General features: G+C 45.0%; 1 protein-coding gene across 2 annotated transcripts; it reads right to left on the bottom strand.

Annotated features, from left to right (window-relative positions):
• Nucleotides 1–17,785: 17,785 nt before the first annotated feature.
• Nucleotides 17,786–21,697, bottom strand: LOC139592959 (ubiquitin carboxyl-terminal hydrolase 16-like). Of its 2 annotated transcripts, XM_071433420.1 has the most exons (5): nucleotides 21,259–21,697; nucleotides 20,918–21,012; nucleotides 19,643–19,729; nucleotides 19,233–19,386; nucleotides 17,786–18,114 (listed from the first exon to the last, which is right to left on the bottom strand). In XM_071433420.1, the coding sequence occupies exons 1-5, from the start codon at nucleotides 21,632–21,634 to the stop codon at nucleotides 17,990–17,992; spliced, it is 837 nt and encodes a 278-aa protein (XP_071289521.1). In that variant the 5' UTR covers nucleotides 21,635–21,697; the 3' UTR covers nucleotides 17,786–17,989. The 2 variants fall into 2 exon arrangements, with proteins under 2 accessions (XP_071289521.1, XP_071289522.1); XM_071433421.1 differs by lacking the exon at nucleotides 19,643–19,729.
• Between the last annotated feature and the right edge of the window lie 1,383 nt (nucleotides 21,698–23,080).

Raw genomic sequence — 23,080 nt, forward strand, 5'->3', positions numbered from 1 at the left:
CCCTGTGTGCAGCTCTCAAACGGAGAGAAACCAGTACCTTTCCACACTCCTGCTTCTTTCATTCCCATTGATATTCGAATGGAAGGAGTTTTGAACGACTTTCTTTCGCTTCTTGCTAAACACTCTGCACAGCTCCGGGCAACATCTACACCAAGATCGGGGACGTTTCCTGGGCTGGCCCAGTTTCCTCTTGCGAGACATAGCGGAAGAGCTTTTTGCTAAGCTGCAGTAGACAAGAGATGCAGAAGACGATGATACGGAGCTCACAGAAGTTAAGCTCCGGTCCCCGGCATCTTTCAGCAGAAGCCGCTCTCCTGAGCGCACCGGGCCCGGCACAATGCTCAGTGCGCGATGAAGCCGCTTCTTCGCCTGCGAGAGAGGGAGAGAGCGGCAGCTTCCGAGAGGCGAAGAACGAAGCTTCACAACAGAGGCGCTGTGCGCAGCTCTCAAACGGAGAGAAAACAGTACCTTACTACTCTCCTGCCTCTTTCATTCACATTATGATTGGAATTCAAGGAGTTTTGGACAACTTTCTTCTGCTCCTTGATAAGCTCTCTGCAGACATCTCTGGACATTCTAGGGCAAGATCGGGGTTGTTTTCTCTACTGGCTGAGTTTCTCCTTGCCAGATAGAGTGGAAAAGCTTTTTGCTAAGCTGCAGTAGACAAGAGATGCAGAAGACGATGATACGGAGCTCTCAGCAGTTAAGCCCCGGTCCCGGGCGTCTTCCGGCAGAAGCTGCGCTCCGGAGCGCACCGCGAACGACACGACGATCTATGCGCGAATAGCCGCTTCTGCGCCTCCGGGTGACGGGGAGCGTGGCAGCTTGCAAGAGGTGAGGACAGAAGCCCCACAAGAGCGGCAGTGTGTGCGCAGCTTTCAAACCGACCGAGGACACTCTCCTGCCTTTTACATTGGCAATAAGGTTATGATGGAAGGAGTTTGCACATTTTTCCTCTCCTTCTTGCGAAACACTATTCAGCCATCGGTGAAAATTCTAGGGCAAGATCGGGTGACCTTACCTGTACTGGCCCAGTTTCCCCTTGCGAGATATAGTGGAAAAGCTTTCTGCTAAGCTGCAGATGAGAAGAGACGCTAAAGAAGATGATATGGATCTTTGTGAAGTGAAGCGCCGGTCCCGGGCACCTTTCAGCAGAAGCCGCGATCCGGAGCCTACCGAGAGCGGCACAATGCGCTGTGCGCGGAGAAGCTTCTTCCTCGCCTCCGGGGGACGGATAGAGCGGCAGCTTGCCCAAGGCGATCAAGGAAGCTGCAAAACCTCTCTCCTTCCTTTTCCAGTCACATAAACTTCCAAAGGAAAGAGTTTTGAACGACTTTCTTTCGCTTCTTGCTAAACACTCTGCACAGCTCCGGGCAACATCTACACCAAGATCGGGGACGTTTCCTGGGCTGGCCCAGTTTCCTCTTGCGAGACATAGCGGAAGAGCTTTTTGCTAAGCTGCAGTAGACAAGAGATGCAGAAGACGATGATACGGAGCTCACAGAAGTTAAGCTCCGGTCCCCGGCATCTTTCAGCAGAAGCCGCTCTCCTGAGCGCACCGGGCCCGGCACAATGCTCAGTGCGCGAAGAAGCCGCTTCTTCGCCTTCGAGAGAGCGAGAGCGCGGCAGCTTGCGAAAGACGAAGAACAAAGCCCCCCAACACGGGCATTGTGTGCGCAGCTTTAAAAGTCAGAGAAAACAGTACCTTACCACCCTCCTGCTTCTTTCATTCACAATTATGTTCAAATGGAAGGAGTTTGGAAAGACTTCCTTTTGCTTCTTGCTAAACTCTCTGCACAACTCCGTGCGACATCTACACCAAGATCGGGGACGTTTTCTGGACTGGCTCAGTTTCTCCTTGCGAGACCTAGCGGAAAAGCTTTTTGCTAAGCTGCAGCAGATAAGCGATGCAGAAGACGATGATACGGAGCTCTCAGAAGTTAAGCTCCGGTCCCGGGCGTCATTCGGCAGATACGGCGCTCCGGAGAGCACCGCCACCGGCACAAATGCTCAGTGCGCCAAGAAGCCGCTTCTTCGCCTCCGGGAGACGGAGAGTGCGGCAGCTTGCCGAAAGGCGAAGAAGGAAGCCTCTCAAGAGCGGCACTGGTGCGCAGGTTTCAAAGTCAGAGAAAACACTTCAAGCGCAGCCTTGAAAGTGAGAGAAAATCTTTCCACTCTCCTGCTTCTTTCATTCACATTATTATTCGAATGGAAGGCGTTTTGAACAGCATTCTTTTGCTTCTTGCTAAACACTCTGCACACTGTATGGAGATACAATATCTACACAGGGATCGGGGACGTTTCCAGAACTGGACCAGGGCTTCCTTGCGAGACCTAGCGGAACAGTTTTTTGGTAAGCTGCAGTAGACAAGAGATGCAGAAGACGATGATACGGAGCTCTCAGAAGTTAAGCGCCGGTCCCGGGCGTCTTCCGGCAGAAGCCGCTCTCCTGAGTGTCCCGGGACCGGCACACTGCTCTGTGCGCGAAGAAGCCGCTTCTTCGCCTTCGAGAGAGCGAGAGCGCGGCAGCTTGGAAAGGCGAAGAACAAAGCCCCCCAACACGGGCATTGTGTGCGCAGCTTTAAAAGTCAGAGAAAACAGTACCTTACTACCCTCCTGCTTCTTTCATTCACAATTCTATTCAAATGGAAGGAATTTTGAACAACTTTCTTTTGCTTCTTGCTAAGCTTTCTGCAGACATCTCTGGGAATTTCTATGGCAAGGTCGGCTTTGTTTTCTCAGTACTGGCTGATTTCTCCTTGCGAGACAGAGTGGAAAAGCTTTTTGTTACGCTGCAGAAGACAAGCGATGCAGAAGACGATGATACGGAACTTTCAGAAGTTAAGCCCCCGTCCTGGGCGTCCTTCGGCAGAAGCCGCTACCCGAAGCGCACGGCGAACGACACGATGATCTATGCTCGAAGCAACCGCTTCTTCGCCTGCGAGAGACGGGAGAGCGCGGCAGCTTCCGAGAGGCGAAGAACGAATCTTTACAACACGGGCCCTGTGTGCAGCTCTCAAACTGAGAGAACACAGTACCTTACCGCTCTCGTACTTCGTTCATTCACAATATTATTCGAATGGAAGGAGTTTTGAACAACTTTCTTTTGCTTCTTGCTATGCTTTCTGCAGACATCTCTGGACATTCTAGGGCAAGATCGGGGTTGTTTTCTCTACTGGCACAGCTTTTCATTTCGAGATATAGTGGAAAAGCTTTTTCCCAAGCTGCAGTTTCCAAGAGATGCAATAGACGATGATATAGATCTTTGTGAATTTAAGCGCCGGTCCCGGGCGTCTTTCGACAGAAGCTGCGCTCCGAACCGTGGCGCGAGCGGCACAATGCTCTGTGCGTGCAGAAGTAGCTTCATCGTCTCCGGGAGACAGGAGAGCGCGGCAGCTTCCGAGAGGCGAAGAAAGAAGCTTCACAACACGGGCACTGTGTGCAGCTCTCAAACGGAGAGAAAACAGTGCCCTACTACTTTCCTGCTTCTTTCATTCAAATTAATATTCGAATTCAAGGAGTTTTAAACAACTTTCTTTCGCTTCTTGCTAAACACTCTGCACACCTGCATGCAACATCTACAGCAAGATCGGGGACGGTTCCTGTGCTAGCCCAGGTTCTCCTTGCGAGACAAAGCGGAACAGCTTTTTGGTAAGCTGCAGAAGACGAAGATACGGAGCTCTCAGAAGTTAAGCGCCGGTCCCCGGCGCCATTCGGCAGAAGCCGCGCTCCGGAGCGCACCGCGACGGACACGATGATCTATGCGCGAAGAAGCCGCTTCTGCGCCTCTGGGAGACAGAGAGAGCAGCAGCTTGCTGAAGGCGATCAAGGAAGCTGCAAAAGCTCTCTCCTTCCTTTTCCAGTCACGTGAACATTCCAAAGGAAAGAGTTTTCAACAACTTCTTTTGCTTCTTACGAAACATTCTGTAGGCAGTCGAGAAGCTTCTTAAGCAAGACCGGGGACATTGTACTATTGCCACAGTTTCTCCTTGCGAGACATAGTGGAAAAGGGTTTTGCAAATCTACAGGCGAAAAGAAATCCTAAAGACGATGTTCCGGATCACTCCGAACCAGAGCTCCAGTCCTTGGCGTCTTTCGGCAGAAGGCACGCTGCGGAGCGTACCGCGAGCGGCAAAATGCTCTGTGCGCGAAGAAGCCGCTTCTGCGCCTCCGGGAGACGGAGAACGCGGCAGCTTCCGAGAGGCAAAGAAGGAAGCTTCACAACACGGGCACTGTGTGCAGGTGTCAAGCGGAGAGAAAACAGTACCTTGCGGCTCTTGTGCTTCTTTCAGTCACATTTTTATTCGAATGGGAGGAGTATTGAACAATTTTCTTTTGCTTCTTGCTAAGCTTTCTGCAGAGATCTCTCTAAATTCTTGAGCAAGATCGGGGACGTTTTATCTACTGGCTCAGTTTCTCCCTGCGAGACCTAGCGGAAAAGCTTTTTGCTAAGCTGCAGCAGATAAGCGATGCAGAAGACGATGATACGGAGCTCTCAGAAGTTAAGCTCCGGTCCCGGGCGTCATTCGGCAGATACGGCGCTCCGGAGAGCACCGCCACTGGCACAATGCTCAGTGCGCCAAGAAGCCGCTTCTTCGCCTCCGGGAGACGGAGAGTGCGGCAGCTTGCCGAAAGGCGAAGAAGGAAGCCTCTCCAGAGGGGCACTGGTGCGCAGGTTTCAAAGTCAGAGAAAACACTTTATGTGCAGCCTTGAAAGTGAGAGAAAATCTTTCCACTCTCCTTCTTCTTTCATTCACATTATTATTCGAATGGAAAGCGTTTTGAACAGCATTCTTTTGCTTCTTGCTAAACACTCTGCACAACTCCGTGCAATATCTACACCAAGATTGGGTGACGTTACCTGTACTGGCCCAGTTTCTCCTTGCAAGATATAGTGGAAAAGCTTTTTGCTAAGCTGCAGATGTGAAGGGACGGTAAATACGATGATATGTAACTGGGCGTAGTTAAGCTCTGGTCCAGGCGTCTTTCAGCAGAAGCCGCTTCCCGGAGGGTACCGTGAGAGGCACAATGCTCTGGGCACGAAGAAGCTTCTTCTTCGATTTTGGGAGACTGAGAGAGCGGCAGCTTGCCCATGGCGATCAAGGAAGCTGCCAAACCTCTCTCCTTCCTTTTCCAGTCGCATGAACATTCAAGGAAAGAGTTTTCAACAGCTTCTTTTGCTTCTTACGAAACATTCTTTAGACATTCGAGAACCTTCTTAAGCAAGATTGGGGTTTTTTTCTCTATTGCCACAGTTTCTCATTGCAAGATATAGTTCAAAAGGTTTTTGCATATCTACAGGCAACAAGAGATCCTAAAGACGATGATCCGGATCTCTATGAACCTAGGCGCTGGTCCCGGGCGTCTTTCGACAGAAGCTGCAGTCCGGAGTGCACTGCTAACGACACAATGATCCAGGTGCAAAGAAGCCGCTTCTGCGCCTCCGGGAGACGGAGAGCGTGGCAGCTTGCAAGAGGTGAGGACAGAAACCCCAGAACAACGATTTTCTGCGCAGCTTTCAAACCGACCGAGGACACTCTCCTGCCTTTTACATTGGCAATAAGGTTTTGATGGAAGGAGTTTGCACATTTTTCCTCTCCTTGCAAAACACTATGCAGCCCTCGGTGAAAATTCTAGGGCAAGATCGGGTGTCCTTACCTGTACTGGCCCAGTTTCCCCTTGCAAGATATAGTGGAAAATCTTTTTGCTAAGCTGCAGTTTAAAAGAGACTCTAAAGATGATACAGAGCTCTAAGAAGTTAACCTCCCGTCCCGGGTGTCTTTTGGCAGAAGCTGCACTCCGGAGTGCACCGCGAACGATACGATGATTTATGCATGAAGAAGCCACTTCTGTGCCTCTCGGCAACGGAGAGTACGGTAGCTTGCAAGAGGTGAGGAAAGAAGCCCCGCAAGAGGAGCAGTTTGTACGCAGCTTTCAAACTGAGAGAAAACAGTACCTTTCCACTCTCCTGATTCTTTCATTCACATTTATATTCAAATGGAAGGAATTTTAACAACTTTCTTGCTAAACTCTCTGCATACCTCTGTTGAAAATCTAGAGGAAGATTGGATGTTTTTTCCCTACTGGCACAGTTTGTCCTTGCAACACATAGTGGAAAAGCTTTTTGCTAAGATCTAGCTGACAAGAGACACTAAAGAGGATGATACGTAAGTCTCCGAGGATGAGTGCCAGTCCAGGGAGCCTTTCGGCCTCCGTAGTGCCTGGCAACCCGTACAAAGCTCTGTCTGTGAAGAAGCCACTTCTTCGCCTTCGGGTGAGGGAGAGAGCGGCAGCTTGCGAAAGGCGGAGAACAAAGCCACAGAACACGGGCATTGCGTGCTTGGCTTTCAGAGTCAGAGAAAACAGTACCTTGCCACTCTCCTGTCTTTTCCATTCACATTAACATTGGAATGGACCTAGATTTGGACAACTTCATTTCCTTCTTTCTAAACACTCTGCAGGCACCCCTGCAGCTTCTTAGGCAAGATCTGAGACATTTCCTGTACTGCACCTGTTCCTCCATGTGAGATCTAGTGGAAAAGCCTTTTTCAAAGCTGCAGGCAACAAGAGACCCTAAAAACTATGATACTGGGCCCTCCAACGATAAGCACCGATCCCGGGTGTCATTCAGCAGACACTGCCCTCTGGAGCGCATGGCGACCAGCACAATGCTCTGTGCACGAAGAAGCCGCTTCTTCGCCTTCGGGAGATGGAGAGAGTGGCAGCTTGCACAAGGTAATGAACTAAGGTTCACAACACGGGCATTGGGTGCAGATCTCAATCTGAGACCAAACAGTACCATCCCACTCTCCTGCTTCTTTCATTCACATTATGATTCGAATGGGAGGAGTTTTGAACAACTTTCTTTTTCTTCTTGCTAAAAACTCTGCACACCTCCGTGAAAATTCTAGGGCAAGATTGGGTGACGTTTCCTGTACTGGCCTAGTTTCTCCTTGCCAGACATAGTGGAACAGCTTTTTGCCAAGATGTAGGCGACAAGAGACCCTAAATACGATGATACGGAGCTGTCCGAGCCTAAGCTCCAGTCCCGGGCGTCTTTCGACAGAAGCTGTGCTGCAGAGCACACTGCGACGAAGAAGTGAAGAAGCTGCTTTTCGCCTCCAGAAGACGGAGAGAGAGGCAGCTTGCAAGAGGTAAGGAAAGAAGCCCCACAACAGCGGCATTTTGAGCGCAGTTTTCAAAGTGCTAGAGGACGGTGTTTTGCCACTCGCATGTCACTTCAATTTCCTTCTAGAATTCGTATGGAAGGACTTCTTAGACAACTTTCCTCTGTTTCCAGAAAATTTTCTCACAGCCCTCCATGTGGAATCTTGGGCTTCCCTTGAGGCTGCGAGATGCAAAGAACTCATAGATCTTCTAGGGCAAGTTCGAGGGACGTTTGATGTGCTGGTACAGTTCCTCCATGGGAGATGGAGTGGAAAAGCTTCCCGCCTAACTGCAGGCGGCAATAGACACAGAAGATAGAGTTATGGAGCTCTCCAAAGCTAAGGGCTGCTCCCTGGTGTCTTACGGCAGAAGCCGCACTCTGGAGTGCATGGCGACCAGCACAATGCTCTGTCTGCGAAGAAGCCGCTTCTTCGGCTCTGGGAGACGGGAGAGTGGCAGCTTCCAAGAGGCGATGAACAAAGCTTCACAACAGGGGCATTGTTTGTAGATCTCAAACTGAGAGAAAACAGTACCTTACCACTCTCCTGCTTCTTTCATTCAAATTAATATTTGAATGGAAGTAGTTTTGGACAACTTTCTTTTGCTTCTTCCTAAACATTCTACAGACCTCTGTTCAACTTCTACAGCAAGATCAGGGATGTTTCCTGGACTGGCCCAGTTTCTCCCTGCAAGACATGGTGGAAAAGCTTTTTGGTAAGCTGCAGTGGGCAGGAGACGCTAAAGACGATAATACGGAGCTCTCAGAAGGTAAGCCCTGGTCCCGGGCGTCTTCCGCCAGAAGCTGCTATATGAAGTGCACCGCAAATGACACAATGATCTATGCGCGAATAACCAGCTTCTGCGCTTCCGGGAGATGAGAGTGTGGCAGCTGGCAAGAGGTTAGGAACCAAGCTTCACAACAGCAGCATTGTGTGCCCAGCTTTCAATCTGTCAGAGGAAACTCTCCTGTCTTTTATTTACAGAAACATTTCAGTGTATGGACCTTTCATAGACCTCTGAGTAGATTATAATTTTTCTTTAATTGACCCCGTCAATTTTTGACCCCGTCAATACTCCTAGCTGGTTTCGGTTGACCGATGAATGGAAAGGGGAAAGTCACAGAGCTTAGGTGGTTCCCTTGTCAGCAACTTCTCACTAGCAGGGATATTTCTGTCCTCAAGTTTGTTACTTCATCTAGCAGATTATGCTCACTCCAAAAGAAGTTGCGAAGGTTGCTTCCCTAAATGGTCCAATAATTCTTCCTGCTTTTTGTGGCTCTTTTGTATTACTGGATTTTGTGTTACTGGAGTTTGTTACAGAAAGTTTGATTAAATTGCATGCAACCGCTCTTGGGGGAAACAGAGTATTCCTTAGCCAATAGCATGTAGGCTTTTAACAGAGATTGTCTTAACGGACCAGACACTTAAAAACACAGTAATTTCTGCTAGTTCCATTTCCATTTTTAGGCTCAACAAACTGAATTGTAAACCTGCACCAGTAGGGAGGGACATTTAATTAGACTTTCTCCTTTTTGGAGAGAAGCTAATGAAAAAGTTTCACCAGAATCAGAGCAGGCTGTAAAACAAGAAGAGCATCATGAGGAGGCCAATCCTATCTTTTTAGTATTACTATTTGCGATTTGACTTGAATTAAATGTGTCAAATCTGTGTTCAAAGGTATCACATAAGTAATAGGTACATGAGCTGCTGTACTTCTCTCCTAAAGCTAAGAATAGAATCCAAATAATCATGACTCCATGGTCACAATTCACCCTGTGATGCTGACAGGTGAAAAAGGAGTGGAAGGTGCACCTGTAAATTAACTTGAATGGCCTATCTAAATCAGTGGCCACTGATTTCCTGAAGGCTTAAACAGTTAATCTGCCAGTGTGACTCATTTGGTATCATCTCATAGTGCAAATTCTGCATAGTTTCATGTACTTACAAATGCCAGTTGCCAAGGAACATAACCATTCAAGGGGCAAAGAATTGTAGGGCTGGGCAACTTAGGAGCTGAAACTGTAAGTGGTTAAGTCATGCCATATTAAAGTGACAGAGGAAATCAGTTGATACAGGACTTTCAGCTGGACACCTCTGAGAACAGCAAATTGTCAGCAATGACACAGCCATCTTCCTAGCTGTATTCCAGAAAGAGAAAAGGGACATCTTCAATGGTTAAGATGTTTGGCATGAAAAAACAGCAAGAAATGTACCACAAGATACTTGAGCTGGATAAAGTGTTTTTCTAGTGAGAATTTTGCATTTGTTCTTTCTTGTTTGTGCCTTTACTTTCACGGAAAACAGTGGGGGGTTTAATCATTATTTTTCTTTTTTTTTTGGTTTGTGGACCTCCCTCTTTCCATCTGCAATTAATAATTTTGCCTTTATTTTCTGGATCCTCTTTCTTTACTTATAGAATGTTGCATGAGGTTATCCAATCTTGTAATAAAGATTCTCATACAGTGGAAAGAAGTAGAAGGTACATCTAAAGGGAGAAAACACACAAAAATAGAGGTTTTTTACAGTCTTCTGTGGGAACGTTAGGACATAAGATATCTTTGAACTATGTTATGCTGTATTGATTTTAGTCCACTCATTTCTATTATTACTAGTGTTTGGCCTTTGGTACATAGCCTTTGAAATCATCCAGCCCAATATTTTGGCTTTTTAAATTTTTTTTTATTTCTATCAAGGGCTTTGTTTCTTAAGGAATATTCCAGAGCAAGAGCATCCACGGTAGAATTATGATGTCATAATCAAAAGCATGATAAATTCTGGTACAGTTTGTGCTGGTAATACATCTAGAAATGAAAGGCTTTAGATATTTTTTTACTTTCAAATGTAACCATTATTTGAAATAGTTAAGAGTTGGGGGTTTCCCCCCCACAAAATACTTCTCTCTGAAATGTTCTCAGGGTTTACACATAAAAGCCCACCCTGTAAAACATGTGGCAGATACTCTGCCGTCACTGTAGCTTAGCAACTAGTGATGATAACGTGAGTTAAATGACATTTCTTCTGCAGTGATGGAAACTCTGTCTACACAGACATACTCAACAAAGGTTACGATGGCTTAGCTCCCATCCTAAAGTTAATGTGCATTCTAAAACTGCCCAAGAAGGTGAATTCAAGCTCCTTCATTGCTCTGCTCTGGAGTCCAAAGTGAATTTCAATGTACTTTTTATCATTTACAGATGTCATTACTTAGCTCTTGAACATGAGACTGTCATGACTGATGACAGTTGTCTAGTTAAGAATGGGTCAAAGACATCGTCCTGCTATAGAAGGAGATGAGAAGATTTTTGCAGTCTTAGTCATCTGTACTGCTTGTGATTTCTATATGAAACCGGTGGGAAGTTTTCTGAAGGTAGTCCAGAAGCTGGCAATATGGACAGCTTAGAACTGAACACTTGCTGCAGTGCTACCATGGTGATACCAGGAAGGACTTAAAAAATTAAAAAGGGAAAACAAAGCAGTTGGAAGGAAAGGAACATTAACCATTATTCCATTCTTCTAATATATCATTCCTTAAATCATCATTTTCATGATGTTTCACAACTTGAATTGGTATCCGTGAAAAGGAATCTGAGACAGAGTAAGCTTTTTAATGGAGTAGATGTGACAAATGCAGGCCAAATTGCCTTTTTTTGCATCAAATACGAGTTATGCTTGAGCTACCCTTTGCTTAAGGTACTTAGCTCACACTAAGAATTTTACTCATGATTGAGTAAATATTACTGTCACTCAGAATTTTACTATCATGATTGTCACTGAAACTTTTCAAGGAAAGCTCTGAATAGCAATTTTTGTGTAAAAACAGTATTTTATCTTCTGTATTTGTGTGAAGCAGGTAAGCCTTTTGCCATCAACACTGTTACTTAACATTTTATGTCATATTCCTCTTCATATCCATATTGAGCTTAAGGGTTATTAATCTACTTCAGAATAGTGAAACCTTGAATAAGACTACTTTTTCTTTTTGAAAGCTAATGTCATTTGACCTACTTATAGCAAATAATTAATGAATTCCAAGTCCCCAGATAGCATCTTTTACACATATTCTAACCTTCTAAACAAGTAACAAAAGCACTCTCCAATACTTTACTTTTTTAAGCACACAAAATTCTTCCCTCCTTTGCAGTTGGTAACTCTAAAACGAATGACATGTTTGCGGTATTTTAACGTGTGCCATATTTAGCCAAGTAATTCAAAACAAATAAAAAGTAGTCCCTTCAATTTGGAAATATTTTTTAATTGGTTTTGAATATACAAAACATACCCTTACCTTAGCATTGCATGCAGATTTAATCGTGAAAGCAAACCAAATGTTTCTGTTCGGATACCACAGTTTTCCAGTTTTCCACAATTGTTCTTGGCAAAGTTTTCTACTTAATGTGACTGTTAGGACACTCAAAGGTACTTCTGAGGTACTGTAATAAGCAGAAAAGGAGGAGAGGTTGTGCCTTATTGTGGGCTTCCTTTGGTTTTCTTTTTGGTTTTCTTCCTCTTGCTCTTTTTCATGTTGGCTTTCTAGATAGATAGTGATTTAGATTTGCAGTTTACTAAGATATGTTTTCTGTCTGGAAATCTTATAAATTTTGAAAGGAACCCAACCTGTAAATATAAAAAATATCTTTTTATGATTTGCTAGCAACATTTAAAATCTTCCTCCTGCTCTAAAATGCTTTTATTTGATAGGCATTTTTATCACCATTCAAACTAAAAGAGAACAGTTCCTATATTCACTGCTTTTGTACTGGATTCAGTTCAATGTATGCTAATGGTGCAAAAAAGTCCTGTTGGAAGAAAGGATCTGCATACAAATTGACCAAGACACGTGCTACAAGGGTCTTGGAAAGCTTCGAAGTTTCTCTACCTTTCTGGCAGTCTGTCTTCACAGCAAGACTTGATGAGTATTTCACTAGCATTTATTTGACAGAAAGCGATAGCAAAGCAAGCAAAATGGAGCAGCAAAAGAAGATAGCAGCAAAATGTATACTATGCCCTCTTTTATTTATCATTTCCGAAACAAAGTTTTTCTTGCCCTGTTACTTAAAATACCTTAGTAGAGCTAAAGACTAAGAAAATGCAACTTTGTTCTGGATTCATTAAAAGCAAAGCTATCTCTGTACAGGAGGTCTCAGCGTGATGCTGGGAACTCCTAGCTGGTTTCAGTAAGCTGTCTGGAGAACTGCATTTTCAGTGAGCTTTACTTGCATGTCTGTAAGGTGGGGAGTTTCTGTGGGGCCTTGAGCTCTGTGAGTGCCATGGGCACAGAGACCCATTGTGTAGCTCTCCGACCACAGCACACTGGGGCATGATGGATTACTCCCACAGTTCATGTGGTAGAAAGGCTTTCTGCCCTGTGAAGGATGACACTTCCATTTTCCTGCACAGACCCATTCTGTATGTTACAATGGTACCTTGAATTCATCAAGTGCTATTTGCAAAATGGCCAGTGATTTTGGATTCTTAAGCTTCTTGTGTTTGATCTGTTTCCTGTTTCAGTAAATAGCAAAATATCCAAGGACTGCAATGACAAGAAGATGAAGCTATTACCGTATTTCAAATATTTGCCTAATAAAATGGTGATTCTTGCGCATATTCGCAATGGTAATTTCAAGTACTGAAACACCAGCTCTGCTCAGGGCAATTTTGAAATTGACTTGAGCTGTTTTCCATGTTTCTTAGCGGGTGAACTGAGACACTTCTAGCTTTCAAGGCAGGGCATTTGACAGTATCCTCAAAAAGGTTCTGGCTGCTAGATGAAAAGGTGAAAAAACTGGGGTGAATGGGGGAAAACCTCACTTCTGTTTTATGTCATAGATTCAGACAGACGATCAACAATCATTCATTTAATGAGGTACCAGCATAGTCTTTCACCTTCACAGATCCCCAAAAGCTTAAACCATCCAGAAGCTTCTTCCTTGCAACAAGCGCCACAGCCAAAAGCCAGGCCTGGCTGTCACCTTCTCCTCGCAGCCTACAAACTCTGCCAGACGTACTGGTGATTCTCATTTTCCTTCTCAGCTACATGGAAAAGCACATCCTCTCAGCGTCACACAGTCCTTAGTGAAACTGAACAGTGGTTCAACTTCAAAGAGCTCAAGTATGCCAGGACAGAAAGCTTTCACTTTCACTGACTTGTCTCCTTGCCTTTTCTTTGCAGCCTTTTATTTTCAGAGCATGCACTGAGGCATTGCACTTTGCTTCTCAGCTGAGTGTATTGTCATATTGCTGGAATCCCATGTGTCCATCCCCTTCTTGCACAAACTGCTTCTGTGATGTTATGTGCTTTTCTGCTCAGCTATTTGCACCATCTGAATCTAAATGGAGAAGTTTCTGGCTATGTCTCACACACACAGATATGCCAGGATGAAAAGGTTGCTTGGACCTTGCCGCTTAGGTTTGAAAACCTCCATTCACTCCACAATCAAGAGACAGCTTTCTTTGCTTTACATCCTGCAAACTTCACACACACACACGCACGAGAGACAGAGAGAGAGAGAGAGCTATGCATTTTCTTTCTTTCTCAGCTGCATTCACCTATCCCTTACCTTGAATTCTCTACCACTTTTCTCTTGGCTTTGCCGTGCATGGACATTTCGTCTTAAGACATCCATTGTGTTGCCTACCCCTCCCCCATATTGCCTTGCCTTTCCTACCCAATCTTGCATTTCCTTGTCATTCCTGACCACTCCTTTGCCTTCCTGACCCATGCATGTGCTTCCCTTGCCCTTCTTACCAATCCAGTGCCTTGCTCACCTACCCTCCTTTTCTTTTCTACTTGTCCAGCTCCCATCTTTCATTTCCTTCTCCTTCTACGAGCCTTATTGCCTTGCCTCCCTGTCCTTTGTGCTGCCTGGCAAAGCCACCACTTGTCTTGCCTTGCCTTGCCCTTGAACCCCTTCCTTGCCTTGCATGACCTTGCTTACCTGTCCCCCACCTGTAATTCATCACCTCTCTTTTTGTGGAATTTCTTCAACTTGCATTGCCCTGCCTGCTTCTCCTAGGAATTTCCAGGCTTTCACTGGCTTTTTTTTCTCAAGGTCCCAGTGTTTCAGGAGCATGTGAGAGGAAGCTGGGAGGAAGTCATGTGCAAGCACACCTATCTGTCCTGACAGCTTTGTTCTGACATCTATCTTTACATGTCTTGAATTTTGGATGCAAAATTCAGGTTTCACCCTTGGGCTTCAGGACCAGAATGACAACTCTTTTGTATACAAAGGAAAGCAGGTAATGCAAGTGTCTTAGTGGAGATTAGAGATGGCCCATGCAAGACCAAGACTGGACAGAGTGGTCTATCCTGGCCACTTCTGTGTACCAGCAATATTTGAATGTACCTGCCACTTGCCTTGCTTTGGCAACCCAACATTTTCCTTGCCCTGCCCTGCTGATCCTCCATTGCTTTGCATTCCCTTGCATGCCCATGCCCCACATTTGACCTGCCTAGAATTTTCCTCCAGGACTTTGCCTTGCCTAGCCCTTCCTGTTACCATTAATTCCCATGCCCAGCCTTGCCTCTAACTTCTGGGACTTTTCTCACCTACCACTCCATTTGCTTTCCCCTCATGGCTCCAGCCTTGCCAGCCTCTCCCTTGATTTGCCTACAATTGCCTACACTTGCTTTGCATTGCCTTACCTGCATGGAAGGCGAGGCAAAGAGTGGTAGGCAAGGCAAAGCAAAGCAAAACCAGGAAGTTATTTGTAGGGCTAGGCAAGGCAGACATAGGCAAGCAAGCAAAGCTAGGGTAGGGTAGGCTAGGAAAACTAGGCATGGTACTGGAGGCAAGGCAAAGCCAAGTGACTTGGAGTGCCTTTCCTTGGGAAGTAAAAGATATGATGGCAATGTTGGTAGGGCAGCTGATAAGTTACCGTGGGGAGGTATAGTCCAGCAAGATATTTCTGTCCCGGCCCCTTCTGTGTAGGAGTTATTGTTGGACAGAGTCAGTACGGGATGTGATATGCAACTTTTGCTTGGTAAGTTCCTGAAGGAGAACAGCAATGCTTTCTCATGGGAAGGAAAGAACTTAGCCCCAGTGCTGGTGGTGCAGATAAGAAGCTGTGTCGTGCAGCTTAAGAGCAGCAGCAACTTTCTATCCTGGCATATTTGGTTTGGAAGCATTGACTCAATTCGTACAATCATGGAGCTTGTATCCATCTTTGGAAGGCTGTCTCCCTCGTGAAAGAATCCATTTGGCAAGTGTTTTCCACTTCCTCAAGGCAGCCTTCTTGAAATTCTGCCAGCACACTTCTTTTGGACAAGGTAAAGAGCTGTGCTGGGTCTTGGTGTACAGCCTAGCTAGTGCCCCTCACAGGTAATGCCCAATAGCAGTGTTCTGACACCTTTGTACAGGCCCTGGATGTGACGGTGTTCACAGGGGTTTTCGGATGAGCGAAGAGACGGAGATCTGACTCCATATTTCAGAAGGCTTGATTTAATTTTGTATGGTATATATTGCATTAAAACTATACTAAAAGAATAGAAGAAAAGGTTTCATCTCAGAAGGCTAGTCAAGCTAAGAATAGAAAGGAATGAATAACAAAGGTTTGTGGCTCGGACAGAGTCTGAGCCAGCTGGGTTATGATTGGTCATTAATTCCAAACATCCACATGAGACCAATCATGGATCCACTTGTTGCATTCCACAGCTGCAGATAATCATTGTTTACATTTTGTCCCTGAGGCCTCTCAGCTTCTCAGGAGGAAAAAATCCTAAGGAAAGGATTTTTAATGAAAAGATGTCTGAAACACCTGGATGTTTTGGATTTTGGAGGAGAGGATGCCATTTCTTTTGAGATGGGCTTCTAGTTCCTCCTCTCTTTGGCAAAGTTTGGATGGGCACTTTGGGTGGTCTCAGTGAATTGAAAGGCTTTTCCCAATAGGCAGTTCTCTGGGTTAGAGTTGTTGAACTGTCAGTAGGAATGCAGAGGCCAGGCCTCTGCAGGACAGGTTTTTGTCCCTTGTAGCTTTAGTGTGTGAGCAGTCCCCAGTGCCATTTGGATCCTGACTCTGAGACTGAAGGCTAACGATGGTAACTAGAGCTGAGAAGGAAAGTGGCTATATCTGGGTGTGTGTTTGTAGTTTGATGGGTGCAATTGAAATTGTAGGTAGCAAAGAGCTTTCTCCACTGACAGTTTTGCGAGCTCTGTTTTTGGCCAATGTTTGCAAGTTTGTTACCAGACTCTAAGAGAGAGAAAAAGTTTCTTAGGGCAGAGGAGTTGGTGTTGGCCTTTGAGTGTGGTGCAAAGAAGGGTATCCACTTGGAATGTGGGAGGTCATGGGTCAGGCACTGAAGTGGTAATGCCCTGGGAAGAACCTCCCTTACTAGTTCAGGGTGAGAAACTGAAACATTTTCCCAAGATTCTCCATTCCTTTATGTAAATCTAGCCTTGGCACTCAAATAGTATTCCCTCCCCTGTTCTAGAAGACTCTGTACCTTCTGTTCACCCATTGGCCTCTGTTCAGAACCACTCCCCTTTCTGCTCCCCACTGGCTGTGGTTGTGTCACCCCATCTCCTCCCTTCTCCCCTAACCCTGTTGGTTTATTTGTGTCCCAACACCTCCCACTTTTCCCCGGTTATATACCTGGTCCCCTCCCCTGCTCGGGGGCTCTCAGTGCCTTGTGCCTGGGTGCCTTGTGCTTCTGTGGGAGAGATCAGCACCCTCTCTCTGGCTTCTTGAGAGACCCTTGAAAGGTCCAGAAACCCTTCAGTTGTGGTTGTGAGCCTTCCAGCCCATCATACCCTCCACCTCACCTGGAACCTACCTTCCCTAGACCCTCTGCTGTTCCTGTAATAAAGCCCAGTTGGATTCCTCGAGTCAAGAGCCCTCCTTCATTTTATGGTTGAGCGTGCATTTATTCCATCCAGGCCTGAGTGTAAGGTGGGCTGGGGGAGCTGGTCATCTGGACCAGGAGGGGATCGCTCTTGGGAAGGTGGTCACCCTGACAGCACCTGCCCAGGGGTTCCCACATTGGAAGGGGAAGATCAGCTAAATCTTTTTGTCCTGACACAGTTGATTTGATAGCAGGGACATTGCTGACTTGGCTGTGTCCTGGGAGTGGTTTCGAGCTGGGCTCGGTGTGTGTCCTTGTTTTGTGAGTCGACAATGCCATGGTATGGTTACTTTGATGAACATTGACAGTGCCCAGGAAAAAGACAAGTGCTTTTCTAGCCCAGCCCTCTTTGTGTGGGAGCAGGGTGGGGACAAGAGCTCTGCTGGGGATCCTGGCTTTTGGGCACTGACAGAATGTGATACTGCATATAGCAGAGAAGGAAGAGGAATCATTTCATTGTTGGCTGTACAGTTTATAAGCTTCAAAATAAAAGGCAATTGCAGCACGGCCTCTTCCTTTTAGAATGTTTTCTGGGCCATCAGCTGCTCAACATGTAACTCGCACCCACTGAACTGCATCCAGCTCCCTGGAGATATGCACTTTCCCTCAAGATCTATGTACCATCTTGCACTCTAACTCTTGAAGATCCCAAACCACTTCAAAATGTCCAGCAGCTGCTCTCAAAGAAAAAGTCCTACAACAAAAAGGCAGTGCTGGCCATAACAGTCCCTTTGCAGTCTGTAAACTAAACAAAACCAAATTACTCAACAAAAACCCAAACTTGTAACTTTGAAAAAACTTCTATTGAAAAGTAGTGGAAACACTGGAAAAAGTGTAAGTTCGCTGCTTGTCAGTGTGCCTAAAATGCATAAAGTGAATTCCTGCTATACAATAGCTCCAACATGTCAACAACATGATTTCCAAGTCAGCCTTCTCAGACCTCCAAACAAGGTGGCTGCACATACAAGAAGGCTCTTCTGATGAGTTACAGCAGCCTCTCATAGAACAGAAGATAGGCTTGGGAGCTCAGCACTTTGGACACAGAGACAGGTTGTACGTGGGTATCGCTGATGTGGAACCACTGACCTTTGACTGGCTCGGTTTCTGAAGCTGTGAAAGGAAAAATTTAGGAGTAAAAATTATTACAAAGAATTGAAGCAATCAGTTCTATTACTGTTCTTCAGTAAGAATCATAGACTACAATCATAGAATTATTGAGTTGGAAAAGACCTCCAAGATGGAATCCAACCTGTGACTGATCATTGCCTTGTTAACCGGACCAGAGCACTGAATGCTATATCCGGTTGTCCGCTGAACACCTCCAGGGGTGGGGATGTCGCCACATCCTTGGGCAGCCCCTTCCAATGCTTAACACTATTTTGTCCTCTTTTCTTCCTAATGTCCAACCTGAACCTCCCCTGGAAGAGCTTGAGGCCATTTCCTCTCATCCTGTCACTGGCTGCCTGGGAACAGAGCAGGACGTCCACCTTACTACGCCCTCCTTTCAGGCAGTTCTGGAGAGTGATAAGATCTCCCCTGTAGTAAACCCCATGGACTTAGGTAAAGGTCCATGGAGAATCGAACAATAGGAATGCTGAGACAGCAACATAAGTTCCTGTCTCTCTCTGTAACCCGAGAGGCCACTATACCTAACACTTACTATTGGTTAAGTTTGGATTCCCCCTAACCCTATAAAAAGGGCATACTTTAGCCCATTTGACAGAAGAAGAGCTGTCACTGACCCTTCGCAGGTTCCCTCAATAAAACCATCGCTGTGGAACCCCAGGACGCTCCCTTCTCCTCTCTTGCCGGCTGCTGCAGCCTCAGCTAAGGGCAACTGACCTAGCAAGCAAGAGCTAAAATCCTAAGAGAGCTTGTGATTACTATAGAGTTGTTAATCACCAAGCTTGCTATGGGGGTTGGCCCACGGCAATCAGCCTCGAGCTAGCTTGGCTGAGGACTGGGCTCCTGAGCTATCTTGAACTGCTTGACAATAAGGCCAGATTAGAAGCTAATAAAGCTTCTAATGAGCCTTCTTTTCTCCAGGCTGAGCCCTCCCAGCTCCCTCAGCCACTCCTTATATCATTTCACTAGCTTCATTGCCTTTCTCAGAGAACTTAGCAGCCATGGCAGGAGGCTGGAACTACATGATCTTTAAGACCCCTTCCAACCCAAACCATTTTGTGATTTTGTAAGAAATAATTTGTAAAATATTTCCAATGATTTACCATGAGATTGTCCTCGAAGAACAAGATCAGAGAGGTGGTTGTTCATAGCTCTCATTTTAACATAGGCAGTGTAGTGCCCAGACCTCATTGTTCCGCTGTGTTCGACAACTCCATAGAGAGAGTACAAGACCTTTGTATTCCCTTCAGCCACATTCTAGAAAACCACAAGTTTAGCTATGTCAGCCAAGTGCTGGGTTTTGAAGAATATAAGCTCTTTGATTTTTTTGCTGATGAAATGGAAACTGATCATTAGAGATTCATGCAAGCACTACAGTTATGAGCAGTGAAATGCAAGTTATCACACAAAGTAACAGGCTTGAGAAGCATTGTACAAAGATTTTGCTATGCAGCTTTGTTGTGAAAGCACATTAGAACATGGGAAAGGAGAATCTGATTGTTTTCCCACTTACTTTACATTTAGCTGTACAGAAAGGAGCCAAGTCTATCACTTCTGGGAACTTGATATGCCTGTTAACCTTCTGCAGATTAAATCCAGCCTTAAACAACCAAAGTAGAGGGAAAACCCCATCATGTTAAAATGGAGCATACTAAAACCACACTTAGTTACTAAATGTTTCAGGTTAAAGTTTCGACAACACAAATTAGTTTTACATTACACAAAACTGAGTAAAAGCAATTTTTTTTTCTCTGATGTCCAGTATTCCAGCTTTATTTCCTTGCCCCCACACGCTGCACTGGAGCACAAGTTAAGATGGCTCTTCAGCTCATTCATACATTAATGTAATAGTAGCAGAAGTGGAAAAAGAATCAGCTCTAATGCACTTCAGTAACTATGAGGCCAACTCTGGCTTCTCAGATACTGTCACATGCCTGAGGATCTGATCTTAGAACACCCGAACTGACGCAAACTGCTCCCACCTTAATCAAACAATTGTCCAGTATCAAACTGGAAAAACAAAAGGGAGATGATGATAAATGTTATTTTCTTCATATTACAGTCTCTTGGATCAGGCTACACATTTCCATTTTCTATATGAAATTGGTTTTCATCTAATTAAAGTTGCCTCCCTTATTTTTCAAGTATATTGACCAAAAACACCAAACAGCTTTAAATTTAGAGGTACTGTTCCCCTTTCCTTTCCTTTCCTCCTTCTCTCTTGAAAAGCTAAAGCCCTGAGTCAAAAATTTTTCTACTTGGAACTTGGGAATAAACAGGTATGTGACTTCAGTGTCTGTAAATAAAACTGAAGTTACTTTCCTTTCATCCTTCTGCTCCACAAGGCTCAGAATCCTCTCTTTTCCACTTCTGCCAACTTGATACTTATTTGTTACTAGTAAGGGATCCTATTTACCTATACCTACTGAAATATATGAGCCCATGAGCAGCTGTAATAGTAGGAAACCATTAATGCTAAGATTCTGCTTAACACAGTAAGCAGTAAGAATAATGAGGGAATATGTTGTGAATACACTCACAAAACAGTCTTTTCCAGTTAATTAAGGGAATATTCTTTCAGGGAAACACACGTTAGTGCCTCAAAGACCACAAAACACAATGCTGCATACGAATGCCTTCCAAACTTTGGGAAAAAAACCCCAAACTAGTTTTATAGAAAATAAAAGTAATGTTAGCATATTTTCAAGTTAAGCTAATACTACACGCATATGTACATGTATATACATATTAACTTGAGGCTATATACATGTATCAGCCTGCTACTTACCTGCTGAAACCTCTTTAAGTGAAGGGTTAAAATTGGAGGAGCTAGAGAGATGAGCATCTGCTTTTTGGCATTAGTATAAACACACTTCTTTTCACCTGCAGAAAATAAAAATCACCAAAGATTAAAACAAGTGATTTATATCAAAACAAAGGTTACAGCAGGAATTTATTTTTACTATTTACAATGTCATCTATTACAAGACCTGAGAAGCTGAGCATTCCCCTTTAATACAATGAATGAAAGTAGACAAAGTTGTACAAGGGATAATCCCCCCACCCTTTACCCACTCAAGAAGCAGACAGGGATATGTTTAAAGTTTTCTTTTAAAAAGTCTGTCATACTTAAGTTGTTCTTTGGTCCACAATGCCTTTGTGTACACACATCACACAGTAGTTTATTGGTCTCGGTAAGTGTTTCATTACGGGTAAATTGATACAAACAATGATGGACTGAATCTTCCTCAGGGTTTAGCTCTTCCCTGTTTGCCAGAGTACAAAATGCCACTTCGGGGTCATCTGTAGATACTTCGTAAGTCTTGTTGGGAACAGGCTGAAGGCCATCCACGGTATTTGTGTCACTTGTGTCACTGGCACCCAAGTGGAGTTTTGAAAAGTCTGTAGCAAGCTCTTCCTCATCTTCATTGTCATCATCTTCCTCTTTCAAAGACAGGTTGTCAAGACCATTGACAAACTTCATAGGAGAATCTAAGCCTTCCATAGAGAGATCCACGAGTGACTCGTTTTCTTCCCACTCTTGTTCTGGCTTTCCTCCATTTTCAGGCCTGCTTGTACTAGGTTGACTATATGATGCTTTTATCCCCAATCGTCTTGTTCTGTTTATGCTGAATAATAATTTGCTGAATAAATATTAATTATAATAATACGAATAATAAGAATAAGTTTTGCACCTTTAAGACTCGTTCCAGAGAGTGAAGGGGGCAGAGAAGAAGTGCACAGTTTGTTTTCAGACACTGCACTCACCCCTCCACATTCCTGCTCCTGGACTGTGTTGTCTGCAGATGGACAGACAGCAGGACAGAGCTCTCCTTTGCTTTTAGTTAGTTTAGCTAGCTGAGGCAAAGAAATTCCCTGGACTGTGGGGTTTTTTCCTTTTTCTTTGGGCCTGTTCAAACCTGCTGTGGACTGAACACCCAGGGGAGCACCGGCAGCTCACACCTGTGACCCACCAGGCCAGGCCTGGCCCGCTACATTTCCAGCACCAGAGGGACAGATAAGAGACTGAGTGAGCTGAACTGCAACCTGGGGAGGGGACTTTCTCAGTTTGTCATCTCTTTTGGAGAGCAAGGGGTTTTATTGTTTAATATTGTTTAGGTTTTATTGTTTAATAAACAGTTTTTTTCCACTTTTCTCCAAGGAGGTATTTTCTCCTGGACCGGTTGGGGGAGGGGCCGATTGAATCTGCTTTCCTAGAGGAGCCCCTTTGGGGGTTCTCTCCCAAATTTGCCATGAATCAGGACAAATACATTTATTGGCGCCCAACGCGTGGCCCAAGAAAGTGGAAAAAAGCTCTATTGATTGCATGTTGGTTGTGCTTGCTCTGTAGTGAGTTAAAGCAGTCAGTAGCCATTTTGCTTGAATTTGTAATGTCTCTTGGAGTGGAAGCCTTCATGTGATTCTGGTCTCTAGACCTTTTTAAGGTTTCAATACCTTTCTGGTCACTAGGATTATTGTCTATAACACGTAATTGGTACAGTAGAGGGGAACGGATTGGAATAGCTATTGTGCTGGCCTTGGTGATAATGATTTATAGGGCGTTTACAAAGATACTGGAGTCTGTTTATGATATGTATGGTTTAGGGCTTCTTCATCCTACCCTGCATCCTAGTTCCAGTAGTATATTTTGGGAATTTATTAGTCGTTGCACACAGTTTGTTAGAGGAGGAGCAGGGAATGAGGCTTTCCAGCCTTTCCTTTCTTTCTTCTCCTTTGAATCTGTTATGTCACTTTTTGAGAATGTTCAGTTTCCCTTGAATGTTAAAGAGACCGTCTTTCTGGTATTTAATCTGGTAAGCTTCCTCTCTATGGTCTGCAGCTTCTCTAGAATGAGGGCTGAGATATCCAGAGGAGCTGGTGAGACTCCTGACCCAGAAGCAGACGCAGGTGTGGCAAAATCCTAAAAATCCTGAGTGGTGTGGAGAATGGG

Source organism: Agelaius tricolor, unplaced genomic scaffold, assembly GCF_023055355.1.
Source record: "Agelaius tricolor isolate 1412-34295 unplaced genomic scaffold, bAgeTri1.0.p SCAF_9, whole genome shotgun sequence".
NCBI lineage: Eukaryota > Metazoa > Chordata > Aves > Passeriformes > Icteridae > Agelaius > Agelaius tricolor.

Coding starts and splice junctions, on each gene's coding strand:
- LOC139592959 (XM_071433420.1), bottom strand. CDS start 21,634: ATGGAAGGCTTAGATTCTCCTATGAAGTTTGTCAATGGTCTTGACAAC. Junction 21,013..21,258: donor TGGACCAAAGAACAACTTAA/GTATGACAGACT, acceptor TATTTTCTGCAG/GTGAAAAGAAGTGTGTTTAT. Junction 18,115..19,232: donor TCTTCGAGGACAATCTCATG/GTAAATCATTGG, acceptor TTCCTTTCACAG/CTTCAGAAACCGAGCCAGTC.